General features: G+C 40.2%; 1 protein-coding gene across 1 annotated transcript in view; it reads left to right on the forward strand.

Moving 5' to 3' along the window:
* Nucleotides 1-1,821: 1,821 nt before the first annotated feature.
* F13A1 (coagulation factor XIII A chain) overlaps nt 1,822-27,233 on the forward strand; it is a 50,072-nt gene continuing 24,660 nt past the window's right edge. Inside the window, exons 1-5 of the mRNA XM_026039758.1 lie at nt 1,822-1,839; nt 2,850-2,998; nt 8,576-8,764; nt 17,199-17,450; nt 24,317-24,435. Coding sequence (XP_025895543.1) covers nt 2,851-2,998; nt 8,576-8,764; nt 17,199-17,450; nt 24,317-24,435 — 708 coding nt within the window. The 5' untranslated portion in view covers nt 1,822-1,839; nt 2,850. The remainder of the gene's footprint in view (nt 1,840-2,849; nt 2,999-8,575; nt 8,765-17,198; nt 17,451-24,316; nt 24,436-27,233) is intronic.

Below are 27,233 nucleotides of genomic sequence, written 5' to 3' on the forward strand. Positions count from 1 at the left end.
TGCTCTTCCTGCTCTACTGTGCAGGCTTACTGGCTTGTGTGGAAGCTACCTTACTGTGGTTGTGGCCTTTATTAGGAAAATCCCAGAAAGCTGAGATGAGAATTCCTTTTTATTTATTTTTCCCACATGATTTACCATTACAGGATTGTAGACAGATTCACTCCTGTGCTGCCTTGCCTTGATTTCAAAGGTGTAAGTAAGTCAGAAGAGTTTTGAAACCTTGATGCTGTTATTGGCCTGGAAGCTATAGCTAACTGAAAGAGCATCAGCTCTGTGAAGTCCCACATCTTGTCTTCTCACTCCTTCGCCCATCATGCAACTGAGAAACCATGCAAATGATCATGGATATTCCCATATCTTTCGGAGGGTGTCCCCTGCCTGGTTTGTCTATACAGTTTTTTCTGATAGAGTGTCAAGGAACTTATTTTCCAGTTCTTTTAAAGTTTACTGAAATTGGAAAAAATTGGTATGGCAGAGGGATGAGACATGACACTAAGTCACTTTCTGACATTATTTTGAAGGTGGATGAGAAAAGGGAAGTTCCTCAGGTCTACAGTACTATGTCAGTACTACTCTCTTAGGTCCTTCCCACAGACTGTCCAGCAGACCTCAAGTTGAGGGGCTACATCTACACTGCCAATCTTTCATGTATCCCCAGAACAGAGGACTTCAGGTGTGCCATTCATCCCAGAGCCACTTACGGCACTGCAAAAAAGACCTGTGCAGAATTTTCCACAGATCACTTGCATTCTGTGCAGTCTATGACTCCATCATGCAGCCTGGTATGGGACAAAAGGGAAGAAGGAGCACCAGGGTCTGGACCTCTCCACATTACGGCTCCATGGCCTTTTCTGAGGCTACATCTGTCTGAAAGACACATAGAACCAAAGAATCATTATGACTAGAAAAGAGCTTTAAGGTCATCGAGTCCAGTCTTAAACCCTTCAATATCATACCTGCTAAGCTATATCCAAAAGTGCCCCATCTACACATTTCTTGATCACCACCAGGGATGGTGACTCCACTATTTCCAATTCTATTCCAATGCTTGACTACTCCATGTAGAAATTCTTCCTGATGTCTAACTTGCACCTCCTCTGGCACAACCTAAGGGCATGTCCCCTTGTTCTATTTTTGGTAGTTATTTTGGAAAAGAGACTGAACCCGCATCCCTACAACCTCCTTTCAGGTAGTTGTAGAGAGCAATAAGATCTCCCCTGAGCTTCTTCTCCTCCAAACTAAATAATGCCAGTTCCCTCAGCCATTCCTCATAAGGCCTGTGCTCCAGCCCCTTCACCAGCTTCATTGCCCTTCTTTGGATGTGCTCCAGCGCCTCAATGCCCTTCTTGTAGTAAGAGGCTCAAAACTGAACACAGTATTCAAGGTGTGGCCTCACCAAGACACCATTAAAGACTGGCAACATGATGAACTATTTCTTGGATGGCAGCCCTCAGAAAATTCTCTTGGGTCTCCTAGTCTGTATGTCCTCATATTATGAGCAGCACTACTCAGTGTCATTGAAAAATAAAACTTCTGTAGCCAAGCTATCTCCTTAATCCAAGTGCTCTGAAAAATTCCTGATCACTAGGATGGTGGTAAGAGAGGCAGTGAGAGGAAGAGAGTAAATGAATGTCGCACAAGATGTGACAGCAGTGGTGACAGATCCTCTGAGGTGGTGTGGGGAGGGTTTGGCAACCCTCTTGGCACTTCCCTATTACAACAGGAGGGAGGAGAGTATATTTTGAGGTTGCTTAAAAGCCCCCATTTTTTTCCAGGGTTGTACTGTACTTAAGAAAATCTGAGAGGAGAAGGGAAAAAAAAAGACTACCTGAAAAGAAGGTACCTTTGCTAATAGAAAACTTCCTTTAAGCACTTACTACTATTAAATAATTGCTACTTTTTGTACTGCTGTTTTGGGGAGCTTTGGGAATAAACTGTATGCTCAGCCATGAATATTTTCTTAGAAGGATGGAATGGCTCTTTTGTTGCTACATGATTACACTAAAGAGATGTGAACTGATTTTTGGCTACCTCAAAGAGGTAGTCTCTGAGGTCTACCTCCAAGATTTCCCTCAGAGACAGTAGATAAGTGCTCTTCTCTTCTCCCCTTATCTTCTCATCTCGTCTTGTCTCACTTCTTTTTTCTCTTTCATCTTAATTTCTTTTCTCTCTCTTTCTCTCTCTCTCTCTCTCTGTCTACTTTCTTCTTTCTCTTCCTGTCTCTTCTTTATCACTTTCTATCCCAGTTTCCTTCTCCCAAGCTGATAGTGCTTTGGGATTACTCTTTAGGTATTGGGTGTATGCAAGCATAGACCCAAAAATATAAAATTCCAGTAATCATCCACAAACTGTCATAGGCTGTAGTATTTGGGATGACTACAGTATAACACAGAATGTCATTTTTATTGGTGGAGATAATGTATGAGGCAATTTCTGGAGATATCATTCATTATTTAGTAGACCATAATATTGATTTGAAGGGGAGTGAATAATTTCCACATTTTATCCTAGCCTATAGAAATTCTCAAATTTTGAATGCCCTGCTTCTTCCGGACAAATATTTATATGTATTAAGCTTCCTTTTCCTTCCCTCCCCTCCACCCTTCTTCTCTTATTCATGTGTTTTGACAAACACAAAATGCCTTCCAAACCTTGGGGAGCTGTATTCCATCACCAGACTGATGTTTTCTGCCTCTCAGTTTTTATTTATGTGAGTCTGAAAATGTGTAGCTCACTGGCACCCCACACTGTTTTTGGTTTCTCTCATCTTACATGTGCCATCCTGGCTCATGTTCTCTCTTTCTTTGCACTCTATTTCTTTTCATGGCATTGCAACATTTTTAACACAGGATGTCAGAAACAACAAGCATCAAAAAACAGAAGAAACCCCTTCTGAATGGGAGAAGAGCCCTTCCATCAAACAACTCCAATGCTGAAGAAAATGAAGTCCCTGAAATGGAGGTTTTTGGTTTGACACCTAGAGGGTTTAATCCAAAAGGTATAGTTTACAATTAAGACATAAGTATATTTTTACATCTTCTGTGTTCATCTCTGTCTAGATGCATGAGCTAAAAACAGAACATTTCTGGCTTATTAAAAAAAATAGCTAAACATCTGTGTTAATAGAGATACAACCTCAGATTATGAGTAGAGAAACTGAGGGTTAGGGAAGTTGAAGTGACCAGTTCTCAGCTTGAACTTTGAGAGTAATTAAAATGTAAAAGCAGATTTTCTCAAATTTATTACAGTGACAAGGTAACCTTGGGATGAATTCCTCAAGTGTTTTAAATTGAAGGTTTAAATTGAAGGTGACTGTTTCAGGGCCAGGTTGGATAAAGGCTCTGCTTTGTGCAGTTGGTAGTGTTGGTCATTGAACATCTGGGGTGAAAGAACATAGAACACAGTTTCATAACCAAAGTTGTCATAACTTGTTAGTGGCATGAGAAGAAATGGTGCTGCCACTGACCACTTTTTCCAAACTCAGTATTGGTCCCTTTCCTTATACAGCTGTAAATATCCATGGTTAAGCAGATAAGGACACTGATTAAGTAGATTTACTGGTTAAGCAGATAAGGACACTGATGTGTGTTAAAAACAGTCCAGGAAAATAGTAAAATAAAAGACTGGTTTTATTGGGTTTGATGCTAAATCAGCCTGGTTGAGGAATATCTGCAACTGGGGTGAAGAGAAGCTTCTCCTTTAACACTCTTTTTGGTACATGCAGCCTAAACTTACTGCAAAGCTACTGCAAGTGGGGCTGACAAGGAAAATTGTTGATAGCTTTGGGGCAAGTGTGTGTATTTAAATTGTTGAATATAATATAGCACCAATCCTGCCTAGATAGCATTTCAAACCCAGTCTGCTCTTAGAAGATGAAGATCTTTAAGCATGTGGGCTATTGATTTTTGAAGTGCTTCACAGCAGGTTCTGAATGAAGTATGCTGATGATGGATAGGAGTTTTCTGCTTTTTGGAAATCCTAAGGAAACTTAGGAATGTCAGATCAAGCAAGTTAAGGCAGGAGCTTGACATGTGCTTAAAATGATGCTGCTAGTGAAAAAAAAACAGCCCTTGTGCAGTGCAAGTGTTTGTGTGGCCGTAGGATAAAGCTGGTAATGTGACCAATATTACTGAAAGATAATTTTGTGTGCAGTGGCAACATCCCTATTATACTGCTGGATCAATCCTGTTTTCTAGTTCAGCTATGAAGCACTTGTGGCAAAAACATGCAAGAAATGTCATGGAGTGGAGAGAGAGTCAGGAAGGCAAGGAGAAGGGAAGGAGAAGGGGAGAGAAGGAGAAAGCAAGAGAAGACAAGGGAAACAGAAGGGAAGGGAAATGGAAGGGAAGCAGAAGGAAAGGAAAATGGAAAGAAGGGACAGGGAGAAGGAAAGGGGAAGGGGGCAGATGGGGAAGGGAAAGAGGAAAAGGGAAGGAGAGGGAAGGGGAAGGGAAACAGGGAAAGGGAAAAGGAACTACAGCAGCCTTCCCATTTCAGCGCTGATCAACTGCAATCTAAGACTGTGACATCATCTGACTTTGTGTGGTCCCTGGGTACACAGTCTTGGTTTATGATTTAAAGCCATCTGCCAAAACAGATAAAGATTTCTAGCTTGATGCTTTCTAAACACAGCTCAGACTGGGATTTTAAGTTTGGGAGCGGAGCCTGCCCATAGCACATGCGGTGTCGTGCTTGTGAGACAAAGCGAGAGTCTGCAAGTAGAGCAGGAGCATCAGGGGGTGGCAGGGCTCTAGCTCAGCGAAGCACTCCCTTGCAGGGGACTGCTTGTGCTGCTCTCCTTTCCCTTCTCCTGCATACCTCCACACTTCTCACTCGCCCAAATCTTTTGCTATGGCTCCCAGATTTCATTTTCCCAGCAACCTGAAAAAAAAAAAAAAAAAATGCTGTCAAATTCTTTCAGCTCTGCTTTTAAGCTGAGATGTTTGCTAGCTAAAAGCACCTAAGTGCAGTTGCCTGTGCTTATGTCAGATTGTAGCCAGCACAGACCCTGGCAGCAAGTGGAGGTGAGGGCACACTGTGGCTGCCTGCAGTGGACATCTCTTTGAGGATAATCTGTATGTTTCTCTCAGCCCCACTGACTGCATCACTTACACTTATAAGAGGTTATATATCAGACATGCATCATTTAGATACCTAAATTTAAAAATTTTAATCTTAGGCTGAATCCTGCCCTTGATCTGTACAGTGTAGGTGTCTACAGCTGAGCTAGTCACCCTCCTTTGCCTTGACAGCCAACAGGGAGAAACAGGCATTTTTAGGGTGTGATTCATTTGACCTATTTTAGCTACTACTCTAGGATGAGGTAAACTGTATGCTTTACTAGCTCTCTACTGACACCCACTTCTCCTCGACTGAATCACACCCAGACTGACTTGCTAAGGGCTGCTGGGCTGTCTGCTTCCCAAGCCCCTGCTTGAGGGCTGCTTGCCACTTCCCCTGCTTGCTACATGAGCTCTGTTCATATGAGGGAGAGTTTACTAAGGAGAACATGTAGCTGAGTGCTGCTTTAATGAGAAGCCTGTGTCCCTGTGATTATGCCTTCTCTGTGTCCTCCCCTGGCTTTTCCTTGTCAGAACATGTTATGGGTGGGCTTGACACCTACCATTATCCAGTGTGTGACTCTCAGCCTTGCAGCCACATGGCCCTGCAAACTACCCACTCCTTTGCAAAGCTCTCACCAAGGAACCATGTTTCTCCTCTCAAAATACAATGAGTACCTCCTTTGGAAAAAGCCACTGTTTGGTTTGTAACCTACAGCTTCTTCTCTCTGGTCATCTAAGAAAGCCTGATGTTTGAAAGCTATCCTTTCTAAAGACAAAACATCTCCAACTTGTTTTCATTAAAGTTTAAAATGATGAAAGATTTAAGAAAGCTTCAGAGTATTGCATCTCATGCAGCAAATATGCTTGCACTACATAGAAGGCCAGACTCAAGCAAACCATCAGGTGAATCTAACTTCAGAGGCAGCCCTCAATGACTAACTGTCCCTCTCAGACGCAGAGAGGCAACATTGAGTGCAGTGCCCTGAGCCTTTCCTTCAAGCATAACCCAGTGATGATGTTAGAGCATCCAACTGCCCTGCTCATGTTTTGCCCTCTGTAATTTCTATTACTGTAATTAGCACAGGGTCATTCATGGGTCATCTTTGCCTGGTACCCCCTGAGTAACTCATTTTAAAATATGTAGTGAAAGTGAGGCTTTTTTTTTTCCTGCAGCCGTGAGCGAGCTTCGTAAAACCATGACATAAAATGAAGCAAATGCAGAACTGACATGCTAGGGTAGCTCAGCTTTGACCCTTCCTTGAGTGGGCTTACTTGGAAACAAAGGACTAGGTCACTATTTTCTAATTTCACTATTGTTTCAAAACACAAGATTAAAAGGCAACAAATGGTCAGCTGAATTTTTATGCCCAGTTGGAAGGACAGAGAAGCTGTGCCTAACTTGCTCATTGCTTCACCCCTCACAAAGCCCCAAGATATGCAGCTTTTACTTGGAGTATTTTAAGAAAGGGCAGGGAAGATAACAGACGAGCCCCTACGCACATCCACTTTACAATTTTTCAGGAAACTCCTGTCTCACATCATTTAATTACGAGCTATGTCGGAATTATTTTAAGTGCACCACCTCATGCAGAGACAACATGAATGTGAATCCTGAGCAAAATGTATTTACTATTTCACACAAAAAACATCTCCCTAACTACACCCACTAGACCTAGTGGGAATCTACAGAAGTTACTCCAGAAGCCAAGAGAATTGAGCAGAGGGTAACACTAACATTGCATAGGACTTTAAGCCTCCTGTAGGGCTGAATGGGGTATTCCAGCCTCTCTGCAGTACAATTAGGTTTGCCAGGAAGCCACTGTTTTTCTGTTCCGTTCTACAGGGCTTACACCTACCATATCCACAAGCAGTTTCTTTTAGTTTGTTTCTGGCAGGACAGTGACGTGCAGCAGATAGTGGCAACACACAAGAACCTCCTCCTGCTGCCTCTTCATTAACTGTTGTCCAAGCCCAGTGCTGGCTGCCTCGGCTAGGGCAGGAGAAAGGCTGTTTTGGTGCCCAGGTGGTTGCTGCCACACAACTCTGCTGATGTCTTGCACACTTGTCCGCAGAAGGACAGGGCTAGTCTGTACACTGATACGGCCCTGAGGCTTTCTGACAGCTCTGGAGGGGATCTACTTGTCCAGAGACTGATGATGTGCAGTGTCGTCCTACCTTCACAGAAAAGCTCTGTAGGAAGCTGTTATGTGAAGTTATGTGACATGGCTTGTGTTTATCGCTAAGTGTGCTGACATCCAAATGAGAACCACTCTCACGAGTGCACAGAGTTCCATCAGCTGCTTTAAAGATGCACCTCTTCTTTTCCAGGCGTGAGTTTGGCTTTGTAATCTTTGGTATAAAATATAGAAATTTGCTGGTTTCTATACCTGGAATACCCGGAAATGCAAGCAAATCAAGTTTTACTCTTCCTGTCTCTCCCCTTATGGTGAGCAGTAATGACCCTACAGACAGAGTTTTGATGATTATCTGCCTAAACGTGTATGAGATTGACATCCAGTTTATTTTCAAATGGCTGCTAGGTGTTAGTTTCACTCTAAAGCCAGTGGCTACTACTTAAACATGCATGCAGAAGGAATGTCTGTTTGAAAAGACTCCTATCATGAAGCTTTCCAGCCCAATAGAGTCATTCAGCTAGTGGTGACTGCAAGTGCCTGTTATTTTTCATGATGCCACCCCACACCACTCATTAGAAAAGTAGACTAATGTCTAGTAGTAGTAGACAATAACCCTTTATGTAGCCTGCCTTTGAAGGATGAGACATGTACTTTAGCCCTGCGTGTTATGGATATTTACTGCTGTTTGTGTGTAACTGTATACTGTGCTTGCATATGTAATGTTATATTTAGTATTTAGGAAAGAGGCTAATAGAAGTGGAGGTGTGCTGAGAAGCTGTGTATAGACACACAGTAGACCAAAGTCTTATTTAATACTATTCATGTTGTCAGCTGAGTGCAAGATCATTAATCGACTCCAAGGCTTTTCAGCATTTGGTAGTAGCTGCGCTTTTAAAAAGTTTATGTATTTAGCACCACAAAACCCCTATGAATTTGCATTTTACAAGTAGAGAACTGCAGGAAGAGAAACATGAAGCTGCACCTGTCAAACATCCACTGATTTTATTGACAAACTTGTGACAGCAAGGCCCAGACTTATAGAAAACTGATGACAAAGGAAAGACAGAGCACATCTTTCCTAGGGAATATTCAGCATTTTAGCTGTAGGTCCCTGCCCCTTTGGCAATTGCTTACATCTTTCACTACATGCCTTGTAGGTTCCGATACAATGGCAGGTGAACAGCGAATTTAAAGTCCATTAATCCCTGCCTAGCCAGGAAGATATAAGTCCCTGGATCTGTTGATCCAAAAGGATTCAAAATGGTGCTTTTCTTTATGACGTAGTGCTGGGGAGGGGGAGAATTGGGCCTCTAATGACTGGTTAATCAATGCAGATATTCCAATATAATAACTTTTCCTCTCTGTGTGCCTCCATAGATTACCTGCACGTTGTGGATATCCATGTGTTCAAGGAACCCTATGAGATTAACAAACAACAGCACCACACTGACAAGTATTACAGCCCTAAGCTGATAGTCCGTCGAGGACAGCCTTTCCAAATCCAGATTGATTTCAACCGACCCTACAAGCCAGACACTGACCAATTCTGGCTGGAGTATTTGATAGGTAAGTGCCTGACCAAGGCTCTCCTGCATCAGGAGAGTAAATTTTAAGAATGTCTCATAAACAGGAAAACATTAGTACTTAGTGGCTGCATCTTTTCCTGTTATGATTGATAATCCATAAAAACATGCTTAAATAGAGTCAAAGAAGTAATTTTCTAAATATGGTCTGAATCTTTATTCAAGAGATTCAACAGAGTTACTTGTGAGAGATGAAGAACCAGTACTGAAACTTTCTATTTAGAAAGAAGCTGGACCTTGTTGGGCTGCCAAAATTCTCTCTCTCAATGCTGAATGACAATATGAAAAGTAGGTGGAATGAGAGACACCTCATCATTAGTGTTTAGGAGATGTAGGGAAGAGGAGTCTTGTTTGAGGTAGGATAACTGTGTATGAAATGGGAAAACTAAACTTTGTATACACTAGGGGAAAAATCACACCAAGTGCAAGAATACAAGCCCTTGCAACTTTGCAGCCTGCATTTAAAACCAACCTGGTAACAAGGGAAAAGATTCAGAGATTGTAGCTTTGGACTAGAAATGTACTTAGGGTGATGTCAGAGAATTTCCTAAATTACTGCAGAGAGCGCAAGAAAGCCTTTTCCATCTCACTGAGAAATCTTCATCAGAGACCCACATATTAATGTACCTAGTAGCTTATTTAATGTATAAGGACAGATATAGAGAAAAACATGACTTTACTAGAGAAGGAGAAAAGAAAAAGCTCAAGTCTCTCATAAAAGCCTGTTGCTTCCTGTTGTTTTTCAAAGGCAGCACCAGCAAACATTGCTCCACATATCACATTTCTTAGTTTTATCTGGAGTGATCTCAGAGTCCCTGTGTTAAGATATCAGTGTTCCTGTTATAAACTCTTTAGAATAGGCTTGAATTGATGTTTTAATTTACCTTCCTGAGAGATGCAGTACTTTTAACATTGATTTTTTCCACTGTTGAATTATGATAATATGGCCATTTCTTAGATTAGTTGCCTTTTAATGCTAAATGCGTGTTTATCTCTTAAACATATATGCAGTGAAAAGGTTACTGTCTGGATGTTTTCTTCACAGGTCTCTTCTTTCTAATTTAAATTAAGGTTGGGAGGCATGTTTTGATAGTCCGATGAATGACTGGCTGAACAGGCACAAGAGCCTTTAAAAATTTAATATGCATAGATACCATTAGTTCTTTTGGGATTTAATTAAATTCAAGATTGTTCCCTTAATCTTTATATGTTTAAAACAGCTGTAGTAAGAAATGGAAAATGAAACATTTGATTTTTATTGCATTGTGGGATGTTTGCCTTTGTTTTCATCATATACTTTGTATGGGAGAAAGAAATTTAACACTTCTTTTGACATTGCCCAGTCTGCTTAGACCATAAATACTTTTATTCTCTTGTTGCTCTTTCCTAACACACTTCATGTCCACCTCTTTGAATCCCTAGGAATAGATAAAAATCCCTTCACCCTCAGCCACAGTAGGAATGAGGTTAAACTCAGCCTAAGCCAGGGGAGGTTTTCCAACAAACTCAGGTCTGAGTGCTAATTTTGTAGTCAGCCTCAAGACTATGGTAGACTTCTCTTCCCCTCCCTGTTCTTCACTGTTACTCTCAGTGAAATAGGAACATTAATGCTGAAGTCTTATGTGGGGAGCTTGGGAATCAACTGATGGAAAGTTCTACATACCTAGCACTTAATCCTATATACCTAGACTGCTTAATCCCTCTTATTGATAATGAATCAAGGATACCTAAGGATACCCTGAAAAATGCTTCTTGTGGCAAATGTGTCATATGAAATTTGGTCTCAGACACTCATGAAATATGTTTAGTTAATATCTGTTTTTTTTAAAGTACAGTCCATTTAAATACCTTTCATATGTAGCAGAATTCATGAAATATTTTTTATTACCTTGGAATTCACTTTTACAGATATTGTAAAAGTGCCTTTTTACTAAAATCCCTTTTGCTTCAATGGACTCTTCTGTGAATTAATTATCAACGAAACAGTCTGAAATGCTAACATATAAATTATTATAATTAAGTTTTGCATATAATATTTCATTAAATTAGAACTGTTCTTGTCTGCTGAGGTATGAAAAGCAATGAATGTATCAAAAGTCCACATGGAAAAATATTAATCATAAGGAATAATGGGATATTTCTCCAGTTCTTGTGCTGGACTGTAGTCCTGCCTCAGTACTTTTCGCATGGGAGATGTGTCATCACCACATGTTTCTTTTCTCCCAACATACTTCTTGAGTTTAGTGAGAGGAAAAGTGAACATTACCTCTTGGGACATTCTTGTTTCTATTGTTCTGAGGATGATATGAAAAATTCCCAAGAGAAATATAGATGATATTCTTCTTATATTCAGTTCCAATAGCCAATAGTTGAACAACCGCACTTTTAGGGGAGCTCCTGGGAGCCTGGATGAATCAGTGAATCCTTCAGCTGTCTTGATCTCTCTTGACCACTACAGGTCAATATGGGGCAAGATTTCCTAGGGCCTTCTAGTAAAGAGGATATTTTGTGTGGCTTTTCATTTTTTAGAGGTTGGGACTCTGTGGGAAACTTCTTGTGTGATTCTCTCATCTGACATCTAGTTGGCATGAGTTTCACCAGGTTTCCTCAATCAATGCTCTACTAGTAGGGTTTTATCTAGAAATGCGTATGTATGATTAGATGGGTTTATGTAGCCTTCCATCATGTTTTAACCATAGTATCCTGTACAAGGCAGTAAATCCTACAGCAATTGATGAGTTTCCATGATGCATCCTTATTCTAATGATATATTTTCACACACCCTCATAAATTGTTCTTTATTGGTACTTTGCTTAAATGGCCTCATAAATCTATATATATTGGTCTAGCTCTAAATATTATTATAAACCTTGTATTCACTGGCATACTTTTGTAATGATCATAAATCCCCATGCTATCACCTTTCCACATGTGTGCATGCATGCACACCCACGTGTCCACCCGTATATACTCCCCAGAGCTCAATAAATTATAGGTTTTGGCCTGAGATGAGAGCAGAAACTTAGTGCTCTTTTTTTGAGATCTTCCCAGGACTGGTCCAGAGGAACAGCTATGAAATTACACATTTGAATATATAAGAAAGTAGCTAGGAGTAGAGAGGTGTTAAACCTGGTCCCACATGGCTTATTAAGAGGACTCCTAATTCCCCGCTAAAATCAGATGGGCCATTTCAGTAAAGCTAAAGAAACAGCAGTCTGATGCACTACCTCTCAGAAACAGTGGTACTTTTTGTGCCACCCGACAGTGCCCATGGCCTTTCCTTCTAATAAAGGTAGAATTGGGACTTTAAGTCATTCGAGGAGTGGTTGGAGTGTTGCTCCTTTTGTGAGATAGTAAATCTGCCTTTGTGGGAAGTATTGCTACCCCTGCTGTCACTCTTACTCCTCAGCAACACTGGGGATAGGTGGCTAGCTAATGGAGTGGCAGGGATGTAAAGTTTTCCCCAAGCACCCTAGATGTGGTGCTGAGGCAAGTTCCACACCTTGGAGAAAGTTGATGACAGTATCTTGATTTCTTAATAGCCTTTCTAGCATTGTAGAAGGAGCAACTAACTCTGCGCAGGGGGCAAGGCCTGTTGGTGATCTATTTAACCTGAGAGTCTATTAAATCACTATTTCTCTGTTTAACAATAAACTGCAGAAACTGAACAAAGATACAGAAACACATGATGGTCTGATTATGGTGGCCATGCACACTCCTGTAGTGCCTCCATTTGCTAAAGAAGATCTCATTTGAGTGAAGAAAGAATTTTTATTAGCAGCAGAACACATTCCTTACAAGATAATCACAGATAGAGAAAAGTTGTATAACAGTTGTCAGCAAAGAAGAACAAACAACAACAAAACTCTTCACTTTCTGAATGATAGTGGGTTTTTTCTGCCCCTCTGGAATACTCAGGCAGGACCTAGAAAAGCTGAGACAGGGGTATGTTCTAAGAGGGGTATGTTCCATAAATTTGGTATTTCATGCAAAGGTAGTCCGCTTTCCTTTCATTTCTGCAGCAGCATCAAGTGATATCTTTTAATGTTTTTAATAACTAGAATGTAAGATGCCAATGTGTCTTTTACAACTGTAAAGTACTAGTAACATTCACTCCTGGGACAGTGTGGTCATATGTTAAGGATTCCTACTTGGAGCCATGAGCAAAAATCATCAGAAGATACTTGGGTTTCCTACACTTCCTTGTTTGAATACAGCTCTTATGAAGGCAAAGAAATGTGAGGGAAATCAGTTAGGAAATCAAAGCAATGGCTTAAAGTTACTACTATTTTTTATAGAAAAAAAAAATGTCCCTCGTTTGCTTTCATTTTTGGGGATTTTACAACAGTTTCCTTCCCTTCCCTTGCAGATGTTTGCTGACATTGTTCATAGTCATTAATAAGTCATAATCCCAGTGCCAGTATACTAACACCCATGCCCAGGCTGTTTGCTACAATAAGGCTTACCTCTGCTATACATCTGCTACACTGTAGCCTCCACCTTCAGCTTATTTATCAGTTTGTCACAACTATTACGTTTCTAGGGCTCGACTGGAAATGAATTCTTTACCCTGTGTGTGAAAGAATCTATCTATCTAGGTAAATAAAAATAAAAATGAACCCAACAGGAATATTATTAACCTAACTATATGTAATTCCTGTCTCAAAGTGAACCAGACGAGACTAGAGTCCTTAGATTTGCTAAAGAGATTATTGAGAAATTCATATCCCTATGTTCAATCCCCATATTCATATGAATATTGAGATATTCATATCCCTCTCTTCTGAAGTATCCTACTTTCATCAGGAAGGAAATGTTCTCTGAACAACATCTCCTGTCTCTGTTCTAGCCAATTCCCCCCTTTTCCCTGCAAAAGGGAAAAGAAAACTGATTCATGTAGGACCAATCCCAAAATACTCATGGATACCTCTACTGCCTGTCATAGCACAGCGCAGCAGCTGATTCAGCAATGGCTGAATAATACTTAATACACATACGTATATAGCAAGGGACATGACTGCTAAGAACAAGGGGGGAAAATAAACTACCTTAAGACATCAGCTTGAAGATGACTAAGTAGGGGAAAAGGAAGAATGTCATTTGAGTAAGCCTTGGTCTCCTGTTAGTAACTTGGAAAGAGCTGGCAGAGTTGCATAGGAACATCCCAGCAGCACATCATGCAACAGCTTTGTCTTTCACAGAGACATTTCTTGCGAAACATCCTCATGTCTAGTCTTACCCAAGATGGAAGGCACTCAAAGATCCTCTTCCAAGAAGGAAGGCACCTCCTACACCCAAAACACAGCTAAGCCTCAAGAAATGAGGCAAATGCATAGAGCTGACTGCAGAATGTGGTTTAGGCTGCCAAGTGCTGGAGCAAATCAGACCAGGGATCTGATGATGCCTGTTGATGATGCTGGCAGAAGAGCCCTCTTATCAGCATAAAAGGAGTTTACTTTCACTACATGACTCCCAGTCTTCAGATGCACCCAGACACACCTCCTGCCTTCACCAGAGAGCCTACAGAGAGCGCTCTGCCAGATATGGATTTTGATAATGAGTTTTTAGATAATATTGCATTTTCTTCCTCAGAAAATCAGGCAGCACTCAACATAATCGCTTTGGAAAATGGGTTGATATTAGATATCCCAACTATTAGCCAAAGTTGGCCCTACTTTTTCACTGCAGCCAGAAATGTGTGCTAACGGTATAAATGAAATTAATAAGGTCAAGCTAACTTGAAAGGACTATCCTACAATTTCAATAAACATAGTATTGAACCTACATAAGGATTCTTTTGCCAACAACATTAGTATGTAATGCCAGAGTTACTCAGTTTCTTAGTGCTTTGGTATCAAGGCAACAGATGTGTGTATATGAGGCTCGTGTGACTGGTGTTTTCAGGTGTCTAGATGTGTGATTACAAATGAGATCTACAAGCTTCTGTCAGAAGTAACTATTTCCTTGTTCTTTAATTTGCATTTTTGCTTTCATTTCAGAAGATTAAGAAACCTGTCCTGTCTTCAAATAAAATGACAGAAGTCACGGGCTGTGCTCTTGAGGTCTCTGTCTCTTGGTCTTCCCCCTGGGTTCAGGATTTATAGGACTGTTAGTTCAAGACAGGCAGAGCATCTAGAGCCCTCCTTGCCTCTTAGGAGCCAACACCATTGACTTCTATTTACTATTCAGATCATCTGCAAATTATCTTAAGTTCTAAGATATCCCTTCTCTTACATCCCTTCTGAGTCTGCCATGGAGCGATATCCCAGTCATCTGTTTAGCTTCTTCATTCAGAGCTGAGGAGTTACTCAGTACAAAGATGTCTTACAAAGATCCAATGGTCTCTTTGAGATAATATTTAGTTTCTGTAAGTAGATTTAACGGGGAATCATTCTGAAGACTGTTACTAGTTCATATCTTTAGCTTTGCACAGTCTGTTTGCATAGCTTTTCATACTTGCGCAGGCCCCCTCCAGAGCACAGCTTCTACCATCTCCAATCAATGGACTCCTACGGTGATGTGTAGCTTCCAGTGACGATGATAAAGTCAGCTCATAACCACATTAAAATATTAATCTTCCCCTCCCTCACCCCTTTCTGAGAGAGGTAAAGAGGGTATTTTAAAAGGTAGCACTTGTCAATAATTGGTGTTGGTTCAGTTGGTTCATCAAGGGTTTGGTTCAGTTACTTGGTTTGCTCTAAAAAAGAAAGAAAAAAAGAAACAAAAGCAAATATATCAAAACTAGAAATAAAATACCAACTGTAGAGGCAAGCTGGATCATAAAAAAATCCACCACAAAGCACAAGACTATGCTCAGCGCTCTGATCCCAATTGTTAGCAGACACAAGACTGTTGTCTCTGTTGCCTCTATAGGCTCTTCTCTCTAGCGTGTCCTTCCTTTGATGGCTTATTTTTGAAGTGTCCAGTGCTTTATCTTCTAGTGTTTTCTATTGATTTTGCTCTCTCATTCCAGTCCTTTTTTCTCTTCCGTAGGCCTATTCCTGCTATTGCATGCCTCAGTAATCTGAATTGGTTTCGTGAGTTACGACATCCCTGGCCTTCAGAGCAAAAAGGGCTATTTATGTTCACTGAATAATCTGTTGAATGAAGTGCAGAAGTCCTAGTAGGATTTCATAGAAACATAGGGGTCATGGCAGCCTACAACCTTCAGATTCAAAACTGTAATTGTCCTTTCCTGAAATGTAGCGATACTCTAATCAGAGATTATCTCTGCTTCAGCTGCATAAAAATAGGCAACCAGGAAAATCAATGACCTTGTACATTTAATTTTGAAATTTTTAAATAGCAGAAATGAAAAATATAGAAGTCTGTCTCTATGTCTGCCTCTGTGGTTTTTATATCCCTGTCTGTGGATGAAATAGTCTGACTTCCAGCCTAAAATATGAAATGAAGAATAGGTTTGAGAATGATGAGAGGAAGTCAGCCTTCTCACAAGTGTATATTTTGTCTACACTACTGCTTGGTTTCCAGATAGAATTTGGCTCTACCTCAGGCTGAAAAGATGGAATAGTTCTCACCTAACTATAAATCCTGGGAGTGTACATATTTACATGTATCCTATCCTTTTAGATGCTTTTTACAGTTGGCAGAGAAAAGTAAGCTTTTGTAGAGTGCTGCTGCAAGATAGAACATCATGTGTGATATTTTGTAGATGTGTTGTACTTTATGATCCATTGCTTGTAAAGAGTTGGCTATATAGCTCAGATGCACTCACTTATACTCCAGCTGCCTAGTCCGTGCTTGGGAAGAACTGAGGTTTGGGTGTCCGCTGACAGACTGGCTTGCATTTTCTCAGACACATCTCTGTAGCATAGTGTGAAAGAGAGCTTGGTCTCTGCTTGTCAGCTCAATAGCACAGTGAGAAGAGTATGACTGTCTTCTGCTAGAGAGCTCCAAAGCCCTCAGCCCTTGTCCATGCACATGTGGATGCTTACATAACAATGAGTGTGGTGGATCAATCTGAACTTGGCAAGGGGCTCTTGGCCACACTTACCAGGAGTAGGTGTAGCTCTGCACAAGGTAAGGAGAAAACTGGAGTGGAGTTTGATGGATGAATAGGGCTGAGCCGAGGAAAGCCAGAAGCAACCCACACTTGCACTGCCATGACTGCAATCCTGGCAGAGCCTACACTTTAAAGCTTGCTGGAACAAGGTGAATGTGGACTGTCTGCACAGGCTTCCCACTGAGAGTACTGTGTGCATTTTTGTGGCAGTAATGTCAAGTAACCGGGCACTATGTGAAACTTGAAGGCAGCTGGTCTCTGCCCACTCAGAGGCTGCCCACTCAACCAGCCATCTCAGAAGAAAAACAGACAAAGGAACAAAGGTCTGCCAGAAAATGAAGAGAGGGTCAAAATAAGGTGAATCTTCTCATGGATTACCCCCTTTTCTTTCCAGGTCGCTATCCACAGCAAAACAAAGGCACTTACATCCCAGTCCTAGTGGGTGATGAGCTCAAACCTGGTGAGTGGGGAGCCAAGATTACCCACAAGGAGAACAACTCCATTCGCCTGTCCATCATGTCCTCTGCCACCTGCATTATTGGAAAGTTTCGCCTATATGTTGCTATCTCATCTCCCTTTGGCATCTTCCGAACACGCAGAAATGCAGAAACTGATACTTACATACTCTTCAATCCCTGGTGCCAGCGTAAGTAATTTATGAAAGTCAAAAGTTCTCACTTTCTGCTGCAAGGCTTATTGGTTTTTGGGAGGCATGGAGTCCAGGAAGGGGAGCTTGGTACTGAAGTGGTACAAACTGAGCCAATTTTTTTCTGGAAACTAAATAGTTATATCTACCTAACTATAACTAGATATAACTATAAATAGTTATATCTAATATATATTTATATATATATAAAAAATAGCTATATCTAGTTATATATAACTATAAATAGTTATATCTACCTAAATTTGACAGGAGGCAACTTTTATTGGCCTGGGAATAGCCCTGTGGGCAGGGGTGCATTCTGCAGTCCTTTGCCTCTGCTCTAGTTACACTCCATGCTTTTATAAGTCTAAGCTTGTGCTTGCCAGTTAGGCAGTGTGGCACTGCTCCATTTCTCATAGTAAACATACCCCAAAGCTTTGCTCTGACTTTAATAGGCATCAGTTTGAGCCCTTGGCTGCCTGTATGTGCCTTAGTTAAACTAACAAATCAATGCAGCCATTTTTTTCTCTCTAGGATTCAGCATGGGGCAGCATGTGGCAGTGTCCTGTACTGACAAATTTTCTATTGAGTTACATCATTTATCACCACACTTTAGAATCAAAGAGCTGCAGCCTAAATGCCTGCAGAAACTCAGTGGAAGTTGCTGTTCTTGCACAGGCTGGATACAGTCAGTCTAGTGCTGTATGATTCGTGGTGCCTTGCTTCTCTGTGAGACTTTTCCTTTAGGGCTGACTAATTACCAGCTATCCCATTCTCTGCAAGGAACAGAACATTTTGCAAATGTGCCTTTTTTATAATCTATTAGGTTAAAAAATAAAAAAAGTTTTTAATTTTCCCAGATCCCTGGTAAAATCAGGCCTATGCTGACAGAAATCTGTTCTACTTAATTAATTCAACATGTAGCTTTAAAAAGACAAGGATGAGTGGTGAGGTTTAGTTGACCAACCTTCTGATACAGGCTGTAAAACTGTCTCAGTCTCTCTTACTTGTAAGGCTCCAAGTCAAGCACTGCTACATATATATGTCACGAAATAACGTTAATATATGCCACACTTCATGGGAGCTGCACAATTGTTGTTTTTCTTTCCAGAATATTTGTATAAAACAATCTCATACCAAACAAGGGCCATTTTACCATGTGATCAGTAGATTTAGGATTATTAATAGAGTCCATTATTCTGCTATACTCCTGTCAATACCTGGAATGATTTGTGTTGAGTTCATTACTTGCCCCCAGACCAAAGGATTATAAGCAATGATTAGCTTATGCATTATTCAGAAAGATATGTGTTAATGCTGAGTAGAGCAGAGTTAGTTAAGTGGGAACAAGATGGAATGGCAGGGTCCAGGCCTCTACAGCTTTATAGTTTTATGAGATAGTTTGGAAAGCTCCTTAGAAAAGTAAGCTAAGAATTTCTCTGGGAGAATGGTGTGTAATAGGCAGAGAAGAGTCATGGCCACAGGAAAGTGAGTGCATGTGACCTGCTGTTGAGCAAACAAACTGCTTAAGGTTTGTAAAGGCTTCAGCCTGTCATAGCTCCAGCTACATATGCAGTTCTCTATGTTATTGCATCCTTTGATTTTAATCCTGGATGTCTCAACAGCCAGTTTGTTAGCCAACATGGTAACTGTGCAGAGGCATCCTCTGAGGTAAGCCTGAGTTGCCTCATAACTAGCATACAACCAACAAGGATGTCATGCAACCATAATCCAGAGTAAAGTTGTGGTGATTGCAGTAGGGTTGGCTATTCCACCACAGCATGACTGTGCCTGTAAGGGTTGTTTCAAGGGTTTAGCCAGAAGGTGGGAAGGGCAACATTAGTATCTTTTTCCTGCCTTCTTCTCCACCAATACTATTTGCTGACTGATAAACAGCTGCTCATGTCACATGAGTGCCTTGCTGTCGTATGTACTCCCTCCTCTGCAGCAAGAAAGCAAAAGAGTCTATGAAGCAAAGATCCCCTGTGTGGCTCCAAGGCCTAGGGGAGGACCCCCAGATGACCCTGGTTTTGTGTCCAACTATGTGTTCAGGTGTGTCTCAATGATTTTCTATCCTTTTCTTTGCCAACTACCACAATTTTCATTTTCCGTACACCCCAGGACATACTTGCATTATTTCCTGCCCTTACTTTTACTCTTAAGTAGTTTGGACTAATTATTTCCTATAACTGCCTTTCCCTTTTGTGTTAGAAAGCCAATGGCCGCTTTTTTACGTGCTTTATCTTCTGGTTAGAAAAGGTTGTTCAGTTACCATTCAGAAATGGTAAAAGAGTATAAAAATTCAGATAGTTAAAGTGCACAGAAATCAATAGTTTGAAAATCTTCTGGACTTGTTTGCTGGGTTAATAGCTAAGCAGAAAAGTCCGAGTGAAATGCCTCATTAAAAAGAGAGAAGTCTGATGGCAGGAATGAATGGGGATTGTTATAGCAGTGAGCAGAGTACTGGCACTGTCAGTATCTTTTGCAGCTTTTCGACTCATCATTTTAGAGAAACATCAGTGTGTGTCTGTGAGCTTTTCTTTAAGACAGAGGCATTTGTGCCCTTTCTTATTACTCCTTTTCATACTGTAGTTCTGTTTTGACATATTTTCCCAGTCATGTATGCTTATTTTCTGCTGTTTCACAAAAGTCTGCATAATTTACCAGCCAGGCTAAACTGACTAGTTTCTGTAGCTTGCTTTTAAAATCATTGGATTTTTTTTTTAATATGATTTAACCCCTTCAGCTACAATTAAGGCTCATCACTAGCAAAGCTTTACACGTCCAGCTGTAGGACCTGGTCCTGCAGAGATATGCATCTGCCGTTTTGAAACAGCAGAATTCTGTATACTAGTGGATTTAGATTTTAGATATTCAGGTGAAATTTGCATTCATTAATAGGCAAGATAAAGCCTGTAAGCATCCGTTCTTCAGTTACCAGATATAATACAGAAAAACATATGTCCCTTTGGGCATGCTCTTCAGTTCTGAAAAAGAAGACACGAAGAGCACGTGGTTGAGGATAAGCGCTTGAAATTTAACTGAACTTTTAGTGATGTCAGACTACATTAAAGCATTATCCTTTTATCCGGATATTTCAAGCTTTTTCCAAAAAAAGGTACTTTCCATTTGGGAATGCACTGTGTCTATCAGGAGAAGACTTTGTATTGCTTTTATGGCTTTATAGCAAGTGGAGATGCATGTTATATCAGATGAGTTGCAGACTGCATGGGTTGAGAAGGTATGCATTTGATTCACCAAAGCCTTATGTGAAGTGCATTATAATTAAGCTATTAAACATACTGATTTGTAGATCCAGCTACACATTTCTTTAGCTTATGTCCTTCAAATATCGTAATATATTTTGATGATTGGGTTGACTTCACCTCCTCTTATGAGATATCAGGAATCCAGTTATGGCCCCATAACATTTTCTGGCACTTACAGAAAAGCTCAGGTGTGATCTCCTGTGTCAAAAAATTAATCTGGTAATATTCACATAGAGCTTCATACCTTTGCTACATTAATGTAGATAAGCGTAAACAGTGGCAGAGAAGCATACTGAGCTTGATGATGAGTGAAGTGGATTTTGCAGACATCTGTACTTAATTGTTGTAGCTCCAAGCTTGCCACAGCACTGCAAGCTCTCAGCAAGAAGTGCTGGCAGCTGTCTTGCTCCAGTGTAGACCAGCTGTGCTCCTGGGGCTCCTCAGCACCCACTGGAGCCCAGACAAAGAGGCTAGGTGTGCCAGATAAGCCTGACATCTTCACTTTCTCATGCCTTGGTGGTGCCATGTTGAGCAGTCACTGTGCACAAGGAAGCATTTCTAGCTCTGGCTAGTGGCTGTGTCGGCAGAGGGAGTTCCCTCCCATGCTGGGGAAGGATACCTATGTGGAAGAGGCTTCCTGTCCCTTGCTCCCTTTCCCAGATGGAAAGCTTACCTGTTTTACAAGGAGCCAATATGCAATGTGTTTCCTTCCTGGCAGTACTGTCTTCTCATGAAATGCATTTTTACTTTACCCATCTCCAAACAGAGAAGCATAGAGGCTAATTTCCTTCTTCATAGCATTGCTAGTTTCTTACTAATCTTCCAGAATAGAAAAAAAAAGTGAGTAAAAAACCTTAAACTGCCAGACAAACCCAGCCTATTTCCATGAAACTTTTCTGTTTGTCAGATCTGAGTCTCCACTTGCACAAAATAATTAGAAGTTGTACTACATACTGCATGCCTAGCATCAAAGGAGTCACAAATGCCTGGTGTTTTCTTCTAAACAGTCTCTGGGGTAGTGAAAGCTGTCAAAAATCAAAGCAGCTGGCTTCTCTGTGAAGCATGGAGGCCCTTTCTGTGTTATCAAAAACCACAAATATTTAAAAATAATTGACAGAGAACGTAATCAATTTTCATCTGATTTACCAAAGATCATGCAGTCTTGAAATAACATAAGCATCTCAATTGATATCAACCAGATCAATACTGATATTTTTAATTCCTGAAAGAGAACAACAGCTGTCAAGAAAGCCTGTGCACTTACTGCACAGAATGTATAAACATAGAGGAGGTGTGAGTTCTCTTCCTTCGAATGTGCTCTCTGTACCTATTTGTACAGATGTGTTTTAATAAAATCTCTAATTCAGTGAGTAATTATTTATAATTGCTCAAACATTGGATTGTGCATATCCATCCTTATCAAACAGCACCTACATGATATATCTGCATATATCTGGTATAATCTGCAACATTTTTGCCAGAATGTTATGTAGAATTTGCTCAGAGCTGGAAGTTCAGACCTCAAAAAAGATACTGTTATCTAAGTACGAGATCATGCCTTGCTGGCATAAATCACTGCAGGTTTTTGATTCACTCTCGGCTTTTACCACTGTGTCTCTGTCACCTGGCCGTCTCTTATAAACCCATTATTCTCCTCTTTGAGACTGGATACAGGTTGTCAGGGTCATAGGTAGTAATAGGTTTATAAACTTCTTTATGACCCAACTGTTAGAAGCTGAGTGAATACAACCATTCAGAATTCAAGAGTGGATCCCAAAACTGCATGCCTTTGCAAAAACAACAAACAAACAAACAAATAAAACCTGCTGTTTCTACATTTGCTTTGATGCTGATGTAGTCTTGTATCTCTACCTAATCACTTTCTTGGTAGTTCAAGCTATTCAAAATTTTCTGGGGCTGAAAGCAAACAAAGAAAAAAACTTTTCCAAAATGTCAGGAAAACAAAATTCCAGATGTTTTTCCCCGCCTGCTCTATTCCGTCCGCTTGCAAGAAGGTGGCTCTGCTGTGCTTGGCTGCTGACCTATGGTGGACAAAGAGAGAGAGAACCGGAAAGTGCTGAAGTAGCAGCCCATTAGCAGCTGGATTAAATAAAGTTGAATGTGGCTGTCTCAGGAGCACTGGGAAAAAAAAAAAAGAAAAAAGGCAAGGAGAAAAACTGGGGTTTCCGAATCAGCAGTTTAGTCAGCAAAATCAGTTGCACTGAGGGAAAAGAACTATTTAGGCCACACAGCTGCACTGGCAAAAGTACAAGGGAAAGTCCCGGTCTTAAATGCAATGAAGGCCTCTTGCTGCTTCTGTATCTTCCCCTTGCATTCCTGTGTTTAGGTTGTGTGTTGTATATTGTTGCATAATCCATACAGGAAAGGTAAATATATTGATATTAGTATATGTTCAAAGAAAATAAAAGTTTCTGGCCCAGTCAAATTTATAGACCGGAAAAACTCTAGCTTAGTTGAAATCAGTATGAATTTGGCCATTGATTTTTAAGAGTGTGCAGATTTTATCCCTATTTGCATCTGAACTGTAGTTCTACAGGCAAACAAAGAAACTTTTTTTAAAAACGAGGTTTAGAAGGATGCACAAATCTGATTTGCATTTCAACAAAACAGAGCAAATCAATAAGCTTTTAAAAGTGAAATGACCCTCTAGTGATTCGCAGTGAGGTGCTGAAGAAATCCACTATGGGAGTAGTTGAATGGTAGTTTTCACTACCATTACCATCACTACCATATCACACTATCACAGATTATTGCTCCCCTTTAATTTGCTGTCTGGTACCACATAACTGATTTCCACAAATTAATTAATTCACAAATTATTACACGTTACGCTCTGTCTTCTAGGCTCAGAATGTTAGCATTGATACAGAAAAGAAATCTTTAACTGTTTTAGTCACAAAATCACGATCTGCTTCACTTTTATGTGTGAGCCCTTTAACTGCTACGAGACAAATCTAGATACCTCGTTTGTGTATATTTTGATAATCTCTTAAATTTATTCCAGTTTTCACTTGGACAGTCAAATATCACTTTATATTAGTTGGTCAGTCAAGCTACATGAAAGAGGGGCAGTATACTCAATAATTTACATATATAAAAAGCAACCAAATCCTTCTGTTAATACACTATAAAAACTGTATTCTGTTTCTAATGCACTACAGACTTTTCTTTAAATCTCTTGACTGGAGTTGTTTTCCATTAACATTAATAGGTTTGAAATTGTTCTTTGATCTGTTTGTACGGATGCATAATTGTGTCATAGTGTTCCAACTTTTAAATCAGTGGTACATAATAATCATAAAATCCTTCATAAGATGTGACATTTTAACCATGCTTTACAGATCTTGAGAAAGCAATCAGGACATATCAGCATTTTTGCATCTTACACACCTTTAAGCCATTGTATCATCTTTCTAACTGGGGTCACTCTCTCTTTATATTTGTGCTATATTGAATCAAAGAATACCTTATTTCTGTTACATTTCATTAAAGGTAACTATATTATATGATTTTTTTTTAATCTGTCCTATATAAAAACTAAGTGTCTGTGTTAATGTTTTGGGTAAAATGATGCAGAGGATGCTGTATTTCTGGATGATGAAAAGGAAAGGGAAGAGTATGTCCTGAATGATGTTGGTGTGATTTTCCATGGAGATGTCAACGACATAAAATTAAGAAGCTGGAGTTATGGTCAGGTGAGTTAGCAATTCCACTGACTGGTCCCAGTAGGACTGCAAGTGAATTTAATTGACAGCAGACTGTGGTTGAGACTGTGGGCTCTGGAGTGCATTAGTGTCTACCTCAGAAACATAAGGGGCATAATTTTAAAATTGTATGAAGTGGGTATACGCCTAGTCCAAAACAGTAATTTCCTAATATTTACTATTTAAAGATCTTGTTTTAGGGGCTCGTTTGGGGCACCTAGAGGCTGCATGTCGAAAGTTATGATCATTAGCTGATGTTTTCACAAGGAGCAGTATTTTTTCTGCCATATTATTGCTTCTTCAGGATTAAACCTGTTTGGTGAAAGAGGAAAGATTTTTTCACCCACCACCACAGCAATAGATTTTTTTTTTCTTTTTGACTCTTCCTTTAACTTCTGTCAGCTTGGCAGAAATAATTCTCATTATCTTGTGGGTCAATTTATCACAGAGCTCCTGTGACAAACTGCAATTTAGTCCTACAATTTAAAATTTCCTCACCACGGTGAAAGAGGGTTGAATTTCTCCCTGCACTGCTTGGACTTGATATACTCGGGCTCCAGTGGCCTTCTGAAGCCTGATGGGAAACTCCCTCCATCAGGCTCAAGTGTGATATTGATGCACTTAGACCTGCTGCCTTCATCAACATCAAACACTTGCTGTTTTTTTATTTTACTTCAATCTATTTGTAAGTAGTAAACAGCTTGAAATTCCCTGCAGGATTTAAAAATTAAGCTGTTGTATAGGGATTAGAAACAATAGGCATTTAGGGGCAATATCTAAATGAGCTAAGGTCACCCTAACTGTCATTCAGAGGGCAACAATGGACAACTCTTGGACTCAGCTTATCTCACCTGCTGTTTTTTCCTAACATTTAGATATTTTCTTAATGCTGTGGTCAATGGATCCATCTAGTTTTCTCTGCACCTCTCAAAAATGATCTCTGAGAGCAGAGCTTGTTGTTGTGCTTTCTCTCCCTCAGCTAAAAACAACCACAAAGCTTGTGCAGTATGGCTTGCCACTGTGCTTGTCCTGGAGAATTCTCTGAGCTTGCATCTCTCTTGTTTCCATATCTAAGGGTACAGTTTTATCTTTTTCCCTGCATCAGTGCTGCCTTAGGGAGTTTCCACCTCTTCACTGTTTCTTTGGTTGTGTCAGCACGGTTGCTTGTGGCCTCTGCCTGTGAACCTGTTGGAGCTAAAAATAACTCTTAAAAAAGGTAGCTGTTCAGGGGGACAATTCCATAAGCTGCAGGTGCCTCTGAGATAGAGATGTGGAACCATATCTTAAAGCCAAAGCTGGATGTGCATTTAAGTTGACCAAAAATGCCCCCTCCTGGTCCTTCCAACCCCCTGCAAGTGTTGGTGGAGTTATGCAATGAATCAGACTCGACAACTGACCTAGCTGAATAAATATCTCCTTGATATTTTTCTCCCTGGGTTATCTTTCCATTTGCTCAGTTCCTAGATTTGGGATTTGCTCTGTAACAGATGTAGTGGCTGAAGATGGAAGATACCGCTCAAACCAGCTGATGGATTTATGCCTTAGGACATTGAATTTGTGGCCTATAATGGCATGGCCTGAGGTGCTTTTTTTCTGACACAAAAGCCTTCCTTTCAGAAACTGAATAATCTATTTGCTTTTATTAGCATATAGTCCTGCCTGGGATGTTAGGAATGTTCCTTTTTTATGTTCTTTCATTCCATTTTTTCTCAACTTGGAGGGCGTCATGTTCCCCCATGCTGTTGTGCACCTTTTGTTATTACTTGCCTATATGCAATCTAAGTATGGCAGGTACATCTAGGGGAATCTAGTTTTAATGGGAACATTCATTTTGGGGGGGTTTAACAGACATCTCAAACTGCAGTGGTGGAGAAACAATATTCCTTCTAGTTCCTTGACTTTCAGTTAGTAGACATGATGCTCCTTATCTGATTCAGGCAATTCCCAGACATAAAAAACATGCATCTAACTCATATTCTGAGGGAAGTCAGCAATTCTGGATGCTAAGAATAAAAAACATTTGTATGAGTGGATGAAAGTGCTAGCAGCAAGAACAGCAGTTCCCATATTATGGGTATATCATACATGCATTTTTATTGTATGTATACATATAGCCCTGTGCAGTAATGTAAATAAAAAGTGTTAGGTCACGTATACACATAAAATTTAAGATATTTCTTAGTTTCTAAATTTTCCCTCAATCTATCTGTATTTCTCTATATAACCAAACTATACTGTTGTTGATTTTTTCCTTATGCACTGCAATATTTTCAGACTAAAAAAATGCTTAGAAGAATGTCAGTTGAAAGCTTTAACTCAAGCTGTAAATTAAAAAGGAAAATATGATTTAAAACTGGATTATGAGTGGGACATAAGTCTTGCAACTGCCATCTTCAATGAGTGGCATCAATTTGAGCAAGAGAGGAGCCAAAAAAAGTGGACCCAGGAAGAAAAAATAACAGATCAAATGAAACATAGCTGTAATGAATAGGCTGGAAGTGTTCCTTGTAACATGTCTGTGCTTCCTTTCTTCCTAGAGTATGTAAATTGCCAGTCATTCAGGAAAGCCCAAAGGGGATTCAGGGGAAATTTCGCTTTAGAAGAAATGTAGGCACAGGGGAATTGTCTCGCTGAGAAATGATGGAAGTTGAATGTTACATTGATCATTTATTTTTTTTTTAATTTATTTTGTGAGAAGAAAAAATAAATGGGTGGCCAGTAGACTTCTCTTTGCTATCTTGAGTTGGCTTATGTCCACATGCTGAGCTGGGTTAACTTCATAGCCTACA

Source organism: Nothoprocta perdicaria, unplaced genomic scaffold (genome assembly GCF_003342845.1).
Source record: "Nothoprocta perdicaria isolate Ctin4 unplaced genomic scaffold, notPer1 scaffold_24, whole genome shotgun sequence".
In the NCBI taxonomy this organism is placed as follows: domain Eukaryota; kingdom Metazoa; phylum Chordata; class Aves; order Tinamiformes; family Tinamidae; genus Nothoprocta; species Nothoprocta perdicaria.